The sequence below is a fragment of the Gavialis gangeticus genome, unplaced genomic scaffold, assembly GCF_001723915.1.
Source record: "Gavialis gangeticus isolate Ggan-Ray unplaced genomic scaffold, GavGan_comp1, whole genome shotgun sequence".
NCBI classification, from domain to species: domain Eukaryota; kingdom Metazoa; phylum Chordata; order Crocodylia; family Gavialidae; genus Gavialis; species Gavialis gangeticus.
The window spans coordinates 20285744-20299560 of record NW_017729002.1 but is presented as its reverse complement, the minus strand read 5'-3'; the positions used below and the strand labels follow the sequence as shown (position 1 = coordinate 20299560).

At 48.9% G+C, this 13817-nt stretch overlaps 2 protein-coding genes and 1 long non-coding RNA gene across 3 annotated transcripts in view; 1 reads left to right on the top strand and 2 right to left on the bottom strand.

The window, feature by feature from the left end:
• The window catches only part of FAM173A (family with sequence similarity 173 member A), a 7542-nt gene extending 2786 nt beyond the window's left edge, over positions 1-4756 (bottom strand). The window contains exons 1-3 of the mRNA XM_019507606.1: positions 4705-4756; positions 4241-4404; positions 1450-1554 (exon numbers count right to left, since the gene is read on the bottom strand). Of these exons, the coding sequence (XP_019363151.1) occupies positions 1450-1554; positions 4241-4402 (267 nt within the window). The 5' untranslated portion in view covers positions 4403-4404; positions 4705-4756. The remainder of the gene's footprint in view (positions 1-1449; positions 1555-4240; positions 4405-4704) is intronic.
• A 70-nt stretch (positions 4757-4826) lies between these two features.
• LOC109290821 overlaps positions 4827-13817 on the top strand; it is a 61793-nt gene continuing 52802 nt past the window's right edge. Inside the window, exons 1-2 of the long non-coding RNA XR_002095691.1 lie at positions 4827-5104; positions 5872-5991. This is a non-coding gene — a long non-coding RNA (uncharacterized LOC109290821). The remainder of the gene's footprint in view (positions 5105-5871; positions 5992-13817) is intronic.
• METRN (meteorin, glial cell differentiation regulator) overlaps positions 10832-13817 on the bottom strand; it is a 53101-nt gene continuing 50115 nt past the window's right edge. Inside the window, exon 4 of the mRNA XM_019507605.1 lies at positions 10832-13523. Within this exon, the coding sequence (XP_019363150.1) occupies positions 13360-13523 (164 nt within the window). The 3' untranslated portion in view covers positions 10832-13359. The remainder of the gene's footprint in view (positions 13524-13817) is intronic.

Below are 13817 nucleotides of genomic sequence, written 5' to 3'. Positions count from 1 at the left end.
GGGGGGGGGGGGGTGAACAGGTGCAGGATGGAGCCACAGCTCATCTAGGGGTGTGGGTGGGGGGAGCCGTTTCAGCTGCTGCGTGCCACTCGTCCAGTAACTTTTGCCGCTTGTCTGGGAGGGCCTGGTTTTGCAGCTGTGGGCTGGGTCCAGGGGCTGTGCTGGGCAGGAGGGTTACTAGTGGGGGGGTTGCAGCCACCCCAGATTTTGCTGTAACCCCCTCCCAGCACTGCTGCCACCTACCCTGAGTGCAGCACAGCCCCCAGCTCCAGCCTGCAGCTGCAGCCTGCCTTGTGCAGATCCAGGGGCACATGCCTCCTCATGCCCTGGACGAGTGGCGGGAGCCACCGGATGAGCCCCCAGACAACAGCTTCTGGACAAATGGTGTGCAGCGGCTGGAGCCGTCCACGTCCCCTGGACAGGCTGCGGCTCCGTCCTGCGCCTGCCTCTTCCAGCTGGGCAGCACCTGCCTCAGCCCCAGCCCCACTCCCTCCCTCATCATGTCGGGGTTGTTGATCTGCAGCCCCATGCCCCTTCCTTCCCCCCTACCCTTTCACCACAGCAGACTTACCAGCTGCACACAGCTATATCAGAAATTGGATCAGTATCGGCCGATAGGCCTCCTCAGAAATCAGCTATCAGTATCGGCCCCGAAAATCTCTTATCAGTGCACCCTTAAATCAGATGACAGGGCTGGCCATAGAGAACATGTCTACTGTTGAAAGGAAAAAGAAAAGGTAATAGGTAGTTAATCAGCAGATGTCAGTGCAAGAGGTATAAGGTCTAGGTAGAAAGGCAGGAGACAGTGGAAAGAGAAACAAGCTTGCTTTTTTGAAGAGATGAGTTTTAAACTTCACTGATTGGAGTGACAGAGGAGCATACTCAGAGCCTCACAGGAGTCAGCACCTTGTAGACTTAGGTTGAGGACAAAAAGCTAGGAGCACTCTGGTTGGGAATACAAGTCTGAGGCTGACTGGCGTGCCCAGTCAACACGCAAGTGACTGCCCTGCTCTGGTTGTCAGGGAGATGTGGAGCTCCAGTCCACCCACCCATCTTAGGAGTCCTAGGCAACAGCACACGAGCAACAACCCTGGGGCTCCGCTACTCCAGTCTCAGATTCCATCAGTCCAGGGAAGAGGCAGGTAAAGCTCCTTGTTGAGCAACACCCAGCTGTTCTGCAGCCCTGGGGAGTCTGTAGATAATGGGCCATAGCAGTAGCCCTAAAGGAACCAGTCTGAGGGGTAACACTTGCTCTGTTACACTGGGATAAACTAGTGCAATTCAATTGCAGTTACTCTACCTGCACACCCATAACAGAAATCAGGATCCAGTCCCAAAGACTATGTGTAGGGGACACTATGCCATGCTGGATCCACCTAACCAGTATCGGCTCTCTGTTTACAGCTGACAGCTTTGACTACCCCAGAGAAGGAAATTTTCCTCTCTTACAAGTCGGCCATCACCGGACCCTAAATCCACCATCTTTCCAGAGCGTCCTTTCAGCAGTGACATCGTATTGGCAACTTGCTGGGCACTTGATGGCAAATATGGCACCTGGTTCAGAGAAATGAGAAATTAGTCCAATTCAGACATGAGTTTCCCTGCTGCATTTCAGTAGTGGTGAAACATCACAGGAGTCAGTAAAGCATCTTACAGAGCATGATGTCCTAGGACATCTAGTTCCACATGTCTGTAGGCTGCACATCCATTACAAACCTAGCCCTGGCCCTACATCTGTACAGGTGCACCACTGTGGTTGTGTGGAGCCCACCTGACTTCGCTAGCTTTCCACACAGGCCCAGTGACCTGCCCATGTGGATCTGACTGCAGGTCAGGACCATAAGGGGAAGTCAAGGAGGGCCACAAGTTGCATTTCTGTTACCTTCATGATCATTCTGCCTGAATATGAAGACACAGCACAAGATCAGGAGAGCTTGGGACTAAGACCCAGAGGTGCTGGTCAACTTACAGCTGTTGTTTCAAGTCCCTGAGCCACTAAACTAAGAAATTAGAGACCAGATCCTCAGCTGGTGTAAATGATGGAGCTACGGAGCCTGGAAGGCCAGAGTATCCCCTGCCTCCTCCAAGCTTAGCTGTTCATCTGTATCTGAGGCACAATTTATCTGGCCAACAGCACACAAGGAAGTAATGTGGCCAGCACTACTTTCAGCCACCTTTGACTCCTCAGCCCAAGTATATAGCCATTTACAGCTGAGTTGATTGGGAGGTAGCCTTGGCACGAGTCCAGAGTGGGGTTCATACTCATGCCTCAGGAGCCTGAATGTACAGCATGCAGTCCACTTGATTAATATTAGTGGCCTGGTGTGCAGACAAGACTGTAGTAAGCTGGTGGTCCTCCACTGGAAAATGTAACTTGGAAGTGGCCCTTAATAAGGTTGGAGTCATGCACCCATGCTCTGAAGCCATAGTAAAACATCTTGACTACTATGCCACCTCACCCAACTCCACAGCAGGCAATACTTCCATCTAATAAATGGACTGTAGCAGAACAGACGCTAAGTGACTCATTGCAGGCTGAGAGAGCTGTCGTAAGTTAAGGCTAGGAACAGATGTTGCGTTTGTCCCTGGACAAGCTGTGCCTGTGTCTGTCCTGGAACAGAAATATGCCAGGATTGGCATGCACACACATCACCTTTCTAATCAGAGTTTAGTGAGCAACTGAAGGCACTAATGCTTTTCTGACCAGGTTCTTTGGGTAAATCTGATATCTTTTATTAGGGCAACTCAAATAGTTGGAAAAAATTCTTTGCAAGCTTTGGTACAAATACCCTTAGGCTGAGGAATCATCTTCAGTTGGTCTATTCAGGAAGAGCACAAACCAACTTTTCCATCTAGGAAGAGCACAGACCAACTGAAGATGATTCCTCAGCCTGACTAAGGGTATTTGTACCCGAAAGCTTGCAAAGAAGAATTTTTTCCAACTATTTGAGTTGCCCTAATAAAAGGTATTAGATTTACCCAAAGAACCTTGTCTGCCCATGTCCTTAGACCAACATGGCTACAACCTATACCCTGGATGCTTTTCTGCCATTAAATGATGCATAATTGTGAGAGAACTGTTCAGATTTATTTTGAGATGTTCTGGGATAACATGTTGCTATTTATCTCGTGAACCTTTTTAGGATTTATCCCAGGAGAATGGACATAGTTGGCAAAGCAACTGCATTTTGTCCTGGGACAAAATGCTTTACCTCGGGACAAATGTTATGTCTGTTTGTAGCCTAAGAGTCAAATGAAGGAAGGTCCTGCATTTAGACTATTAGATCATTCCCCACCATGAAACCCATCTATTTTCAAGAGAAACTGTTTGGAAGCCCATAGTGATATATATTCAAACATTTCCTCCCAAAAAATCTATGCTAAAGCAACTTGCTTATGCAAGTATTCCTTGCTGTTATCCTATTAAGTAGATAGATGTTTCACACCAGTCACCGAGCAGAGCAAAATACCACAGGTGTTTGCTCTAGATGTGTTAGTACTTGGTCAGATAACTGCCTCAGGAGGAGACAGAGAATTTCATTTACCAAGATGAAAATCTCATCAGGCAGGACACAGCCTTCAGGAGAGAAATTGAGCACCAAGTCTTAAGAACAGCTCAGTCAGGCATTGCCTCAGCTCCCACTGACTTTCATGGAAGTTGGGATCCCATAAAATAAAACTGGGCCCCAAGACCTTAGAGAAGATTAAAGATCTCACAGCCTGTTTGACAGTAGTAAGGATTTACACCTCCGTCCTTAGCCTGAGTTCCTCCCCTTTCCCAGTCTCTTGTGCAGGTTGTTTTCTTTCACCCCAAAGGCAGCTGCACTTGCGGCCAAAGCACTTCACAAGTGCCCCACATGCCTCCTTTGGAAGACATCCCAGGTGAATACCAGGATTAATAACACAAGCCCGCTCTCTTCCCTGCCCCTTCCTGCAACTCAAAGCAATTCCAGCATAGTTTATTTTCTACAGCACATGCTTCCCATATCTGTGCCAGGAGCCCACAGCTCATGAACAGCCCTGTAATAAATCAGCACATGTGCATGTGACAGAAGGGAAACACTGCAGTAGGAATGGGTTTGTTCGGCTTCCAAGGAACGCTGGCATGCTGTGCTGGGGACAAGAAGCACATCACAGAACAAGCCAAGTCCTGGTTCTTCCCTCCCCCCAGGACATCATTTGCTGCCTCCTCTGCAAGGCCAGGCCAAACCCATCTGAGAAGCCTTGGCAAACTCTCTACCTGTAGCTTTAAAGGAACCTTGCGGAAGCCAGGCATGAGGACTCCTGCCCACATAACGTAGGCAGCAAAGCCCGTGCCAGCTGCGAGCTGCACCAGGCCCCAGCCACCAACAGGCCTTCCTTGCAGCACTGCTGCTTGCTCCTCCAGGTCATCAGGGTCCATGTCTGCAGAAACACAGGATGGGAAATATACATGAGGCTACTGCTTCCCCAGCACTGTGCATGAGCCACACCTGGGACATGCAAAGCGTTGCCCAAGGGGGCACAGGGCCCGGCAGGTGGACCCCATCAGAGATGCCTCACTTGGCAGCGAGGGAAACAGGCATAAGGCAGGCAGTGACTGAGCCCAGATTGCCCAGGGCAGACCTGCAGCTCTACCCACCAGGCCTCCTATCCCATGCAGCTGAGGGTCTGTCCAGGGTCCGGGCCCCCTGCCTACGCCTACGCCCCGCAGGGGACACCCACCTGCCGGAGTCAGACTCGAGCAGCCACCACCAGGCCCCAGCCCTCCCCGGCGCGGCCCCTTTAAATCAGGCCGCCTCTGACCCGCGAGAGCAGCCGCTCAGCCAGGGAAAGGCACCTGCCTGCATCCCACAATGCTCCGCGCCGCTCCCTGCAGGAGCTGCAGTGACGCTACGAAGGGCGGGCACTTCTTCCGCCCCTCACTGGCGCGGGCAGGACAAGGCTCCGGCCGGGCCCGGCTCGTAATGCGGTCCGCGGGGAACCTGCTGCCGGGAACGTTGGTTCCGCTGCCAGGGGCGGAGGCCGGCTCGGGGGCCTTGCACTACGGGCTCCTGCAGCCCGCGCATCACCCCCGAGCCCTGCCCCCGCCCTGAAGCTGCGGACTTGGCTCTGGGCAGAGCCGGTGGGTGTCCTGCTGGGGCGGGGAAGCGGGGGGAAGCCAGGTTATCTATCCTGAGGGTCCTGTAGGAAGTGGGGTCCTGGCGCCCTGTGCCAGTAGCAGCCCCCCAGAGTGTTAGGGCTCTGCCCAGCTGGGGCCACAGCCTTGTGAAGCCCCAGGGGCTCAGAGAACAATAACCAGCAGCTGGCAGGGTGCTGCAGCCCAGGCATCAGACATGCTTGTGTGGCTGCAGGCGGGACCTCGGGCCTGGAGGGAATGTGCCTTTCTGCCCCAAATCTGGTGATTGCCTAGACCTCAGGTGTGTGAGCGAGACTCTCCAGCCAGGCACCCAACAGGCAGGAGGGCCAGAACTGCTGGGAGCACTGGTGCACCCTGCTGCCCCATTTTGCTTCTCTAGCTGTGGCCCATCTCAAAGGCTTCACAGAAAAGTGAATAAAATGTCTGTGTCGGGATGCTGTCACTGGCAGGGAGGGTTACTGCTTGCCAAGCAATCACTGACCCCAGGGCGTAGAGACCAGTACCCACTAGGTCTCAAGAATCCCGAGTCCCTCTATAACAGCCTTGGTGCAGGTGGCAGACGTCATTGCTGTGTGAACTGTGTAAAGTCCCTGTTAGGAACATACAGTGGGACTCTTTCTTAAACATGTTGGCTCAGTCACGTGTGTCCAGCAAGAGGGCAGCGCTTTCGTATGCCTTCACTAGGAAATGGGTACTTTTTGAACTCAGGTTAGCAATCGCATATGAACAAAGCATGTTTCTTTCTTTCTCAGCCATTGCCAAACTGTCAGCGTTTTGAAGGGGCTCTGGAATACGATACTAGCAAAAGGGGACACTTGAAAATGATGTGCAGGAGAAGAAACAGGAAGGTACCAGAGCTCCATGACTGTCAGGTAAGGGCTCATCTTAATCCCAGGATTTTGGCACAAAGCTTGAGGTTTTTATTCCTTCCAGAATTGTTGGTTTGCATTGACAGTTACAGCTCTGGATAATTTTGCTTATATTGGAGTCCAAGCCCTTTTTGAATGACCTCAGTGACACCCCTTGGAAAGGAGCACCACTGGCTGTGTTACATGAGCAACTGTACTTTTGTTGGGGCTGGATTTGCTGCCTTTCACTTGCGTTAAGTGCCCTTTTTTTCTTGCATTATGAGATCGGGTGAAGCGCAATCCCAATCTATGTTCTTTACCCCACTAATTGCTTATGTACTTCTGCCACACCCCGTGCTCTTCATTTCTTTTCTGAGTGAAACAGCATCACTCTTTCTAGTTGCTTTTCGTAAGAGATTTTCTAGAACCCTTTTCATTCTTGATTCTTTTCTCAGACTTTCTTCCACTTCTCATTATCAGCTTTGTGATGAGGTGACCAGCGCTAGGTTATGTATCTCTGAATTAGTCTATAAGGTGCAACTCTGCTCTGCCTTCTGTGAATACTACTTCGAGTTGCATAAAATATTTCTGAAAATGCACTAATTGTGGGGTTCCACTTAAACAAAGGAGAAATTATATTTCTGGCCAGAAATCCAAGCCTGATGAAGAAAAGCTCAGTCTCTTTGAGAGTAGTCAGCCAAACTCTCAGGTTTAATGTTGCCTGTGCTGCGGCAGTGCATAATTAATCCAACTCCTCTTTTCTTCCTTTTCTCAGACTTCTGTTTCCTTTACCCCTCCCAATTGAATAGTGCTATCAACAGCTCAGTTATCCCATCCTGTCTCATCTTCTCTCAGAGCTACTTTTTATCTTGTATTTTCAGAGGTGGTGCCTTTCAGCTGGACGTATGTTTAGACTTGGGGCAGAGGTTCTGGAAGGTTTTTGTAGCTCCAAACAAGGCTCTGTAGTCTTCAGTCCAATATTTCTTTGAGATGCACTGTGGCTTATAGGTGTGCAAGAATGTGCCTAGTGTCCTTGTCCTCTCCACCCCCTACACAACATGGCTGAGGTGTTTTCCTCATGGCAGTGAGTCTCTCTGGGCCCATTTGGGAAGCTGGCAGTTTGAGGAGAATGGCTGGAGGAAGCTGTGGTGTGGAGAGGGCTGGAGAGAGAGTGGTACTGGCTAAGATGCAGTGCACTTCTGATGTTTCCTTCTGTAAGGTGTCACATAGGCATATAGTATAGGGGTGTGAGGAGAGCCACTTGAGAGTAGGTCAGAGGCCCTCTTAGTTTAGTTTGTCTCTAGGGGTGTGTCAGTGAGGAGGTAGGACTAACTCAGACTGTGTTTCAGATTGGCCTAAAACTCGTCCCCAGGTGACTGAGACCACCCTCAACCATATCACTGTCTCATTTGTCATTGGCCTAACGGGCCACGTAAACCCAGATGGACCATGCCTCACTGTCCTTATGGATAGACTTTGGCTAATAACATTTGGGCCAACAGCAGACAGATCCTCTAAGTGCTGTACAGGCACTGGGGGGAGAAGCCACCCGGATTGGATTCCCTAGCCCCTGGACATGGATTCTAGCCTTGATTCCTGCCTTACTGCTTCAACAGGTCAGAGCCCAGAGCTTCTTGGCTTTCCCGTCCGCACTACCTTCACTGACCTCTGATGCCTGGCTAGGCTGGGATTTAAACAGTCAGCTTCAGATTACAGTATACACAGCAAAAGCTGAGTAGGGAGATTAGACATGAGACAATGAAAGAACAGGGGCTCAGGCAATGAAGCTTGTATAAACATGAGTTTTAGGCCCACTGCCTTTGCTGTTAAAATCACAGTGCGGTCTCCTGTGGGATGGAAATGCAAGACTGATAGACTGATAACTACAGAGAAGAGAGATCCATCATTGTGACACATTACTAGAAAAACTGGCTCAGCATGAAGCCTGTTGCTCACCTCCTTAAACAAATAGACTTCTAACAGCCAAACATGTTGCAGGACAGGGAGATTGGAGAGGAGGGACTCCAGTCAGGTCTCCAAATGATAGCTGCAGTTTAGATTTTCCTTGGGTAGTTATACTAAGTTGACCTCTCCTGAATGTCTCTCCCTTTGAAAGTGAGTAGGTGATGTTAAAGGCCATATCTCAGCTTCAGCTTTTGTTCAAGGATCTGGCTCTGAGGAGGCTTTTACAAGGTATCCAGCTGTCTGATCAGAAAGGAAGGTCGCAGTTCGCAGTTAAACAGGATAACTGAACAAACGTAGGGGATAGTGTATGAGATCCTTAAAGGGGAAATGGCTGGTAACTATCGTGTGACCATAGGGGGCCATGTTAGAAGTAATTTTCCTCTGACACTGAACAAGGAGTAAGGAAAACAGTACTACCCCTGAAGTTCCTTTGCATAAATCTCTGCCTAGAAACTTCCTTAGCTCACCCTACCTTTTTGGCTTCTTGCTACAGATTCAAAGAAACAAAGAGTACATTTCCCTGTGTGTATGGCTAAGTGCAATATATACACCTACAGATAATGTGTGTACATGTAGAATGATATCATTTACTGTCTATGTTATGTACCTGTACAAATAAAGGTATCTCTGTGGTGGCTGCATGGGCCACTTGGGAAACATCCTGTTTGTGTTTCAGATTGACCGACTGCTTGTGGAGCATTATGCACCACACAGGAAGTGAGAATAAATATTGCACTGATGTGAAGGAAGAAATGGAACTTAGGCAGGGTAGAATATAATTGGCCATGTCAGCTTGGCACTCTATTTTGATGGAATGGACCAGGGGAACTTAAACAACCACGTGTCCTAGGACCTGTCATTTGCCTGCTATCATTTGCCCTCACAACAGCACAGTGCATGGTGCTGGAGCATTATGGCTGACTTGGAGGGAAGAGCACTATTTTACCTGTGCTGTCTGGTCTTGTGATTTTGTTGCAGTTGTGGTGCTGTTTGGTGATGTCCATGAAGCTCGCCAGGTTCAGGAGTCATATGATGGTTTGAGCATATCAGCTCCATTTAAAAAAACAAACAAAAAAACCCGGAAAAGCTTCTCAAGCCTGTGCTTATAGAGAAAAGCTAGAAAACATGACCCTAAAGGCTTAAAAAAACCATCTGGGAATTCAAAAAATCAAAGGTTTATTTATTAATATTAAATCGTACACTGTTTAAACCAATCTCCTATTTTTTGGATGCTGTGGGTTGGCAGAGTCATGAACCCCTGTGTTGTGGGTTTCCTTTTGAGCCCTCAGGCCAATGAGTAGAGGTGCTAGTGGCTGTTGTCCACTTTATTATTCACTTCTTGTCTTACGGCTGCAGTCCCTCTGTGCTAAGCGCTGTACAGACATAATGAGGAAGACTCTGTGCCCCAGGACACTTGCAGTCTAAATAGATTAATGAGTCATGAGGTGGCCAGGAGGGAGTGTTTTATCTCCATTTTAGAGCTGGGGATGCTGAAGCATGCAGAGGTCTATGTGGCCACCATATTCCTTTCATGAGCTCTTCTGTGGTGAAATCCCCATCTGCTCTCTCCTGCTCCATACATGCCAGTTCCTGGAAATGGAGCAATGTAGCTACCTTTGAGGGGCTCAGAGCACCCGCTCAGTACTGATCTAAGGTCTCTGCCTCAGGCCTGCTTCCTGGCATATGTTCAGGGGTGTTCTGAGATGTCTCAAGTGTCATTCTGAGAATGCTGCATGGTGGGGTTCCCAGACACAGCCCAGCTGCTGTGTAGATGTGCCCAAAGTGACTAGGCCAAAGCAAAACAGGAAGTTTGTGGCAGAGCTGGGAATTGGACATTGTCCCCAGGGTCTTGGCTCAGTACCTTAACCACAGCCTGTCTTCACTGCAGAACAGCTCCAACGTTTGGAATGGCTGGCAGTGTCCTTGGGAATTTAATAGCAGGATGGAGATATATGTCCGGTGGGGTGTGGGGAAAGCATGCAGTTCCTTGCCTGTCTTACCAGGGGCTCTACTCAGCCATCCTTCCACTCCAGATTAAACGGATACAGCCCCTGTTGACTTCAGAAGGATTGGCCTGGTTTCCAGCCCTGTCCAATTTGACATGATTCAATTTAGTGCTACCCAATCACCTGCCACCTGTGTTCAGTTTCAGTGGTAATATCCTTGTCTGCCGTGTGTGAGACCCAGGTTTGATTCCTGGACACTCATATAACTACAGCCACTGAGGCACTGAATGTTTGGACTCAGTCTGGCCTTCAGTTACTGTCTCAATGGCGTAAAGGGGGATGGAAAGTCGGAGCAGCCTCCACTCCTCCATGCTTCTGCCTAGGCATACGTGTTGAAGGTCCTGGTGACCACTCATGCATACACCATAATCCAGAAGGATTGATAGTTGCCTACTGCTGTCATTACCATGGAGCGGGCATGTGTTACTGCTGATTTGCCCAGAGATTTTGAAGGAATGTTCTTTTTAAAGAATAGCAGTGAGGTGTTTAAAATGGTTTAAATGCAGTAGTTTACATTAGTTCCAAGAACTGCAAACTCGCCACAGGTGAAGTAGTTTCTTCTTTTGACTTTCTTGATTTTCATCCTTAATCTTTTATTGTTCTTTGTGGTTTTGTATGCTGGCTTCTGTTATGGTCAAAGTTAAGACAACCCATGCAGATGTTGAGCTGTTGGTTGTTGGGGCTGTGTTGTACTAATGTGTTATCTCTGCCCTCTGCTGAACAGAGTTAGACTGACCAAATCATGTGTCACAGCCTCCCTACTGCTCACAGGGCAGGGAAATCCTTTGGCTCAAGTGTCAAGTGCTTCTGCTGTCACCCCTGAGTTCCTGTCCCTTCAGCTGCTGTGAAGTACCATCTGTGAGAGAGCTGGCTAGAGATGTGCCCCAGCATCTGTAATTGAGGTGATTTCTTTAAAAGAATGAAGTGGAAGAGAAGCCAGCCTCAGAGCTCTATGGGTGGCTGGAGGCATTTGCTCATTCAGAGTCTGACTGTAAATGGGAAGAAAATCACCAGAGAGAGAGCTCATCAGGAGCACAGTGCAGCAGCCTCACTCTTCCACAATATCTGTTACACCTCCGTGATGGAAACCAGCTGCTGAGATTAGCCACAGTGTAACTCCCATGGGGTGGGGGGGACCTCACTAGGGCCTAAGGCAGCACAGCCTGTTTCCCTCCATCCCCTTCCCCTCCCACACACAGCGTAGCAAGGAGTGATGCGGAGAGCTCCAGTAAGAGAATGCAGGGACGTTATAGTATTGTCTGTGCTTTGCTGGGTTTACCACTTTCTCATAGAATGTGGAATTTCTTCTAAAGCCCCTGTTCCAGGAGTCCTGGGAATGGGTGAAAATTGTTGCTTTTGGTTTTAAAGCTGGGATTTTAGTGCTTCTCTTCGCAGAGGACAACTTGAAATGGTTCAGGGAAATCATGGGAACCTGCTGTTTGCTTTATTAATCTTACAATTTTCAAACCTTCAAAAGCTCTTGAAGCACCTGGCTCCCCATGTTTGAGGCTGACAATCTTGAACGCAGCCTTATCCTATGAGTTGCTGCTACTGGGAGGTTTTGAGGATGAACCAGGGAAGAAGGTGTTCAAGTCTGCTTTGGGGTCAGACTGTGCTGTCAGTAGCGCAGAGGCTGGGCATTCAGGGAGCCAGTCATGGGGCAGCAGGACCATGCTGACCATGCTAAGGCTGGGTCTTGGGGGAGCACAGGCTCACAGAAGCTGGGGTGTGGGGCTACGTAGAGGCTGGGTGCCCAAGAGTGTTAGTGTTTTACTCTTGGGAGCTGCTCTTGCAAAATTTCAGCTCCAAGCAGCTTCATACCCTTACCCTGCCTGCTGACCCCAGACCCTGACAATGTGCTGTCACCACCCAAGCACTGTGGTGTTCAGATAGAAAATACCTCTGCAGGTGGTAGCCCCTAGAAGGGCTAAAGCTGCCTCCCTGGGATGGGCAGGTTGAATAAAATGTGCCTGGTACTGAGCTTAAGTCACCCCAGTGCTTAACCATGGACAGATTCTTATGCTGTTTTAGTCTTGTTTAGCTACATAGGGCTGCATGGGGTGACAGTTAGCACAGGACTGGGGGTTTCTCCCCCTTACAAATCACAGCACAATCCTGATCCAGCAGGATGTTTCTTTGCTGGAATCGGGCACATTAAAGACTTGATTCAAAGCCCCTGGATTCCTTTAAAGGATTTCCCCTGACTTAGAGGACTGAGGAACAGGTTTCAGTTTGAACTCCCTTCCCCCTTCTCTGCCACTGTAGCCCTTAAATATCCATCTATCCCCTAACTCCCTTACTCCATCTCTCCTCTCCTGGGCTGTTGTGTAAATGGAAGAGACCATGACAACAGGGTGCTCTTTGCTTTTGGTAAGAAGGGATTTCCTTAGAAATGCCATTCTGTGGATAACTGAGGACTTGAATCTCTGAGATGGAGAAGTCAGCACTGCTCCATTGAAGGCAGTGGAGCTTTTGCTGTTTTATGCCAGTGAAGAGTCTGGCTTCAGGGAGGGACCTGGTGGGCTGGGAGAAATTCTTGGCTTCCTGGCAGATCTCTCTAAAGTCAAAGAACATGTGTGTGGTGGATATGGCTGGGGTTACAGAAATTAGAGCTTCCCCATATTAACATTCCTCCATTTCTTTTAAATGTATTTATTTATTATTAAAAAAAAAGTCTTGTGTCTGCAGGAAACCTCCCCCTACAGAGAAGGAGCTTGGCTTAAAGACTTCCTCCTCACTGTGGTACTGTTCTTCTCTTGGGTAAGTGTTGTACTGGATAGCTGGATTTTCTCTCTCATTAGTACTAGATTCAGAACAAGTTGGCTTCTAATTTCACTTTCTGCTCCTGTGGAATGTGTTTTCAGGCTTATTGTGATCAAGACTTTCCCCCCAGTTAGTGGGGGCAGGGCAGTGCTCAGAGGGGATTCAAACATAACCATCTTCTGGGTTAGCATAGAGCAGTGATTTCCACCAGCTGGGTAAGTGAACCCATGCTTGCCCACTTTTTGAGGAGGCAATGGGTACATTTCAGGCCATTTTCCACTGTGTTTGTTTGTGAAGATGGATTGTCTGCACTGGTTGGGCTCAAAAAAAAGTATGTGACCAGCACGTGGAACCAGATGTAAGGCTAACCATTGTCAGTTCAACTTGACTGTTATGTCTTGTTTCCATTGATTTGACAACAGTCATTTCATTAACCAGACTTAATGAAAGAGTAGTTAAGAGTTTTACTTTTTAAGCTTAGAAGCTTATTTTCATTTCTCTGTCCTGCCTAGCATATTCAGTTAAAACTGTGAAAATTAGAATGCAAGTGATTTGCTGGAAATGTTGAGACCTTATAGTCATTTACCACTGATGTAAAGGATGAAAGTGGCACTGGTTGTGGCCATGTCTCAGGACAGTGCCATTACCAGCACCACCTTCATTGGCTAGTTGCGAGCTTCATTGGAAGTTTCCCCTGGGGATGAGCGTGTATCGCAGATGGGTACTGGCCTGCAGTTGGAGTTCCAGATGGCTGTGCTGCTGGTATTCCTGCTGGAAGGACTCTTCCCTCTTGTGTCCATGCAGGATGGCAATGGACCTGTGCTGAGAGAAAGGAGACGGCACCCTGCTGAGCATGCACCCACCTTAGGGGCATGAACCCACCTGGCGCTCTGGTGTAGTGCCCGAAGACTGGAAGAAGGCCAATGTGGTGCCGATCTTCAAGAAAGGGAGGAAAGTGGATCTGGCTAACTATAGGCCCATCAGCCTGACTTCTATCCCAGGGAAGGTCTTAGAAAAGTTTATTAAAGAGGCCATTCTTAATGGACTGACTGACGCCAACATCCTGAAAGAGAGCCAGCATGGGTTTGTTGTGGGTAGGTCTTGCTTGACCAATCT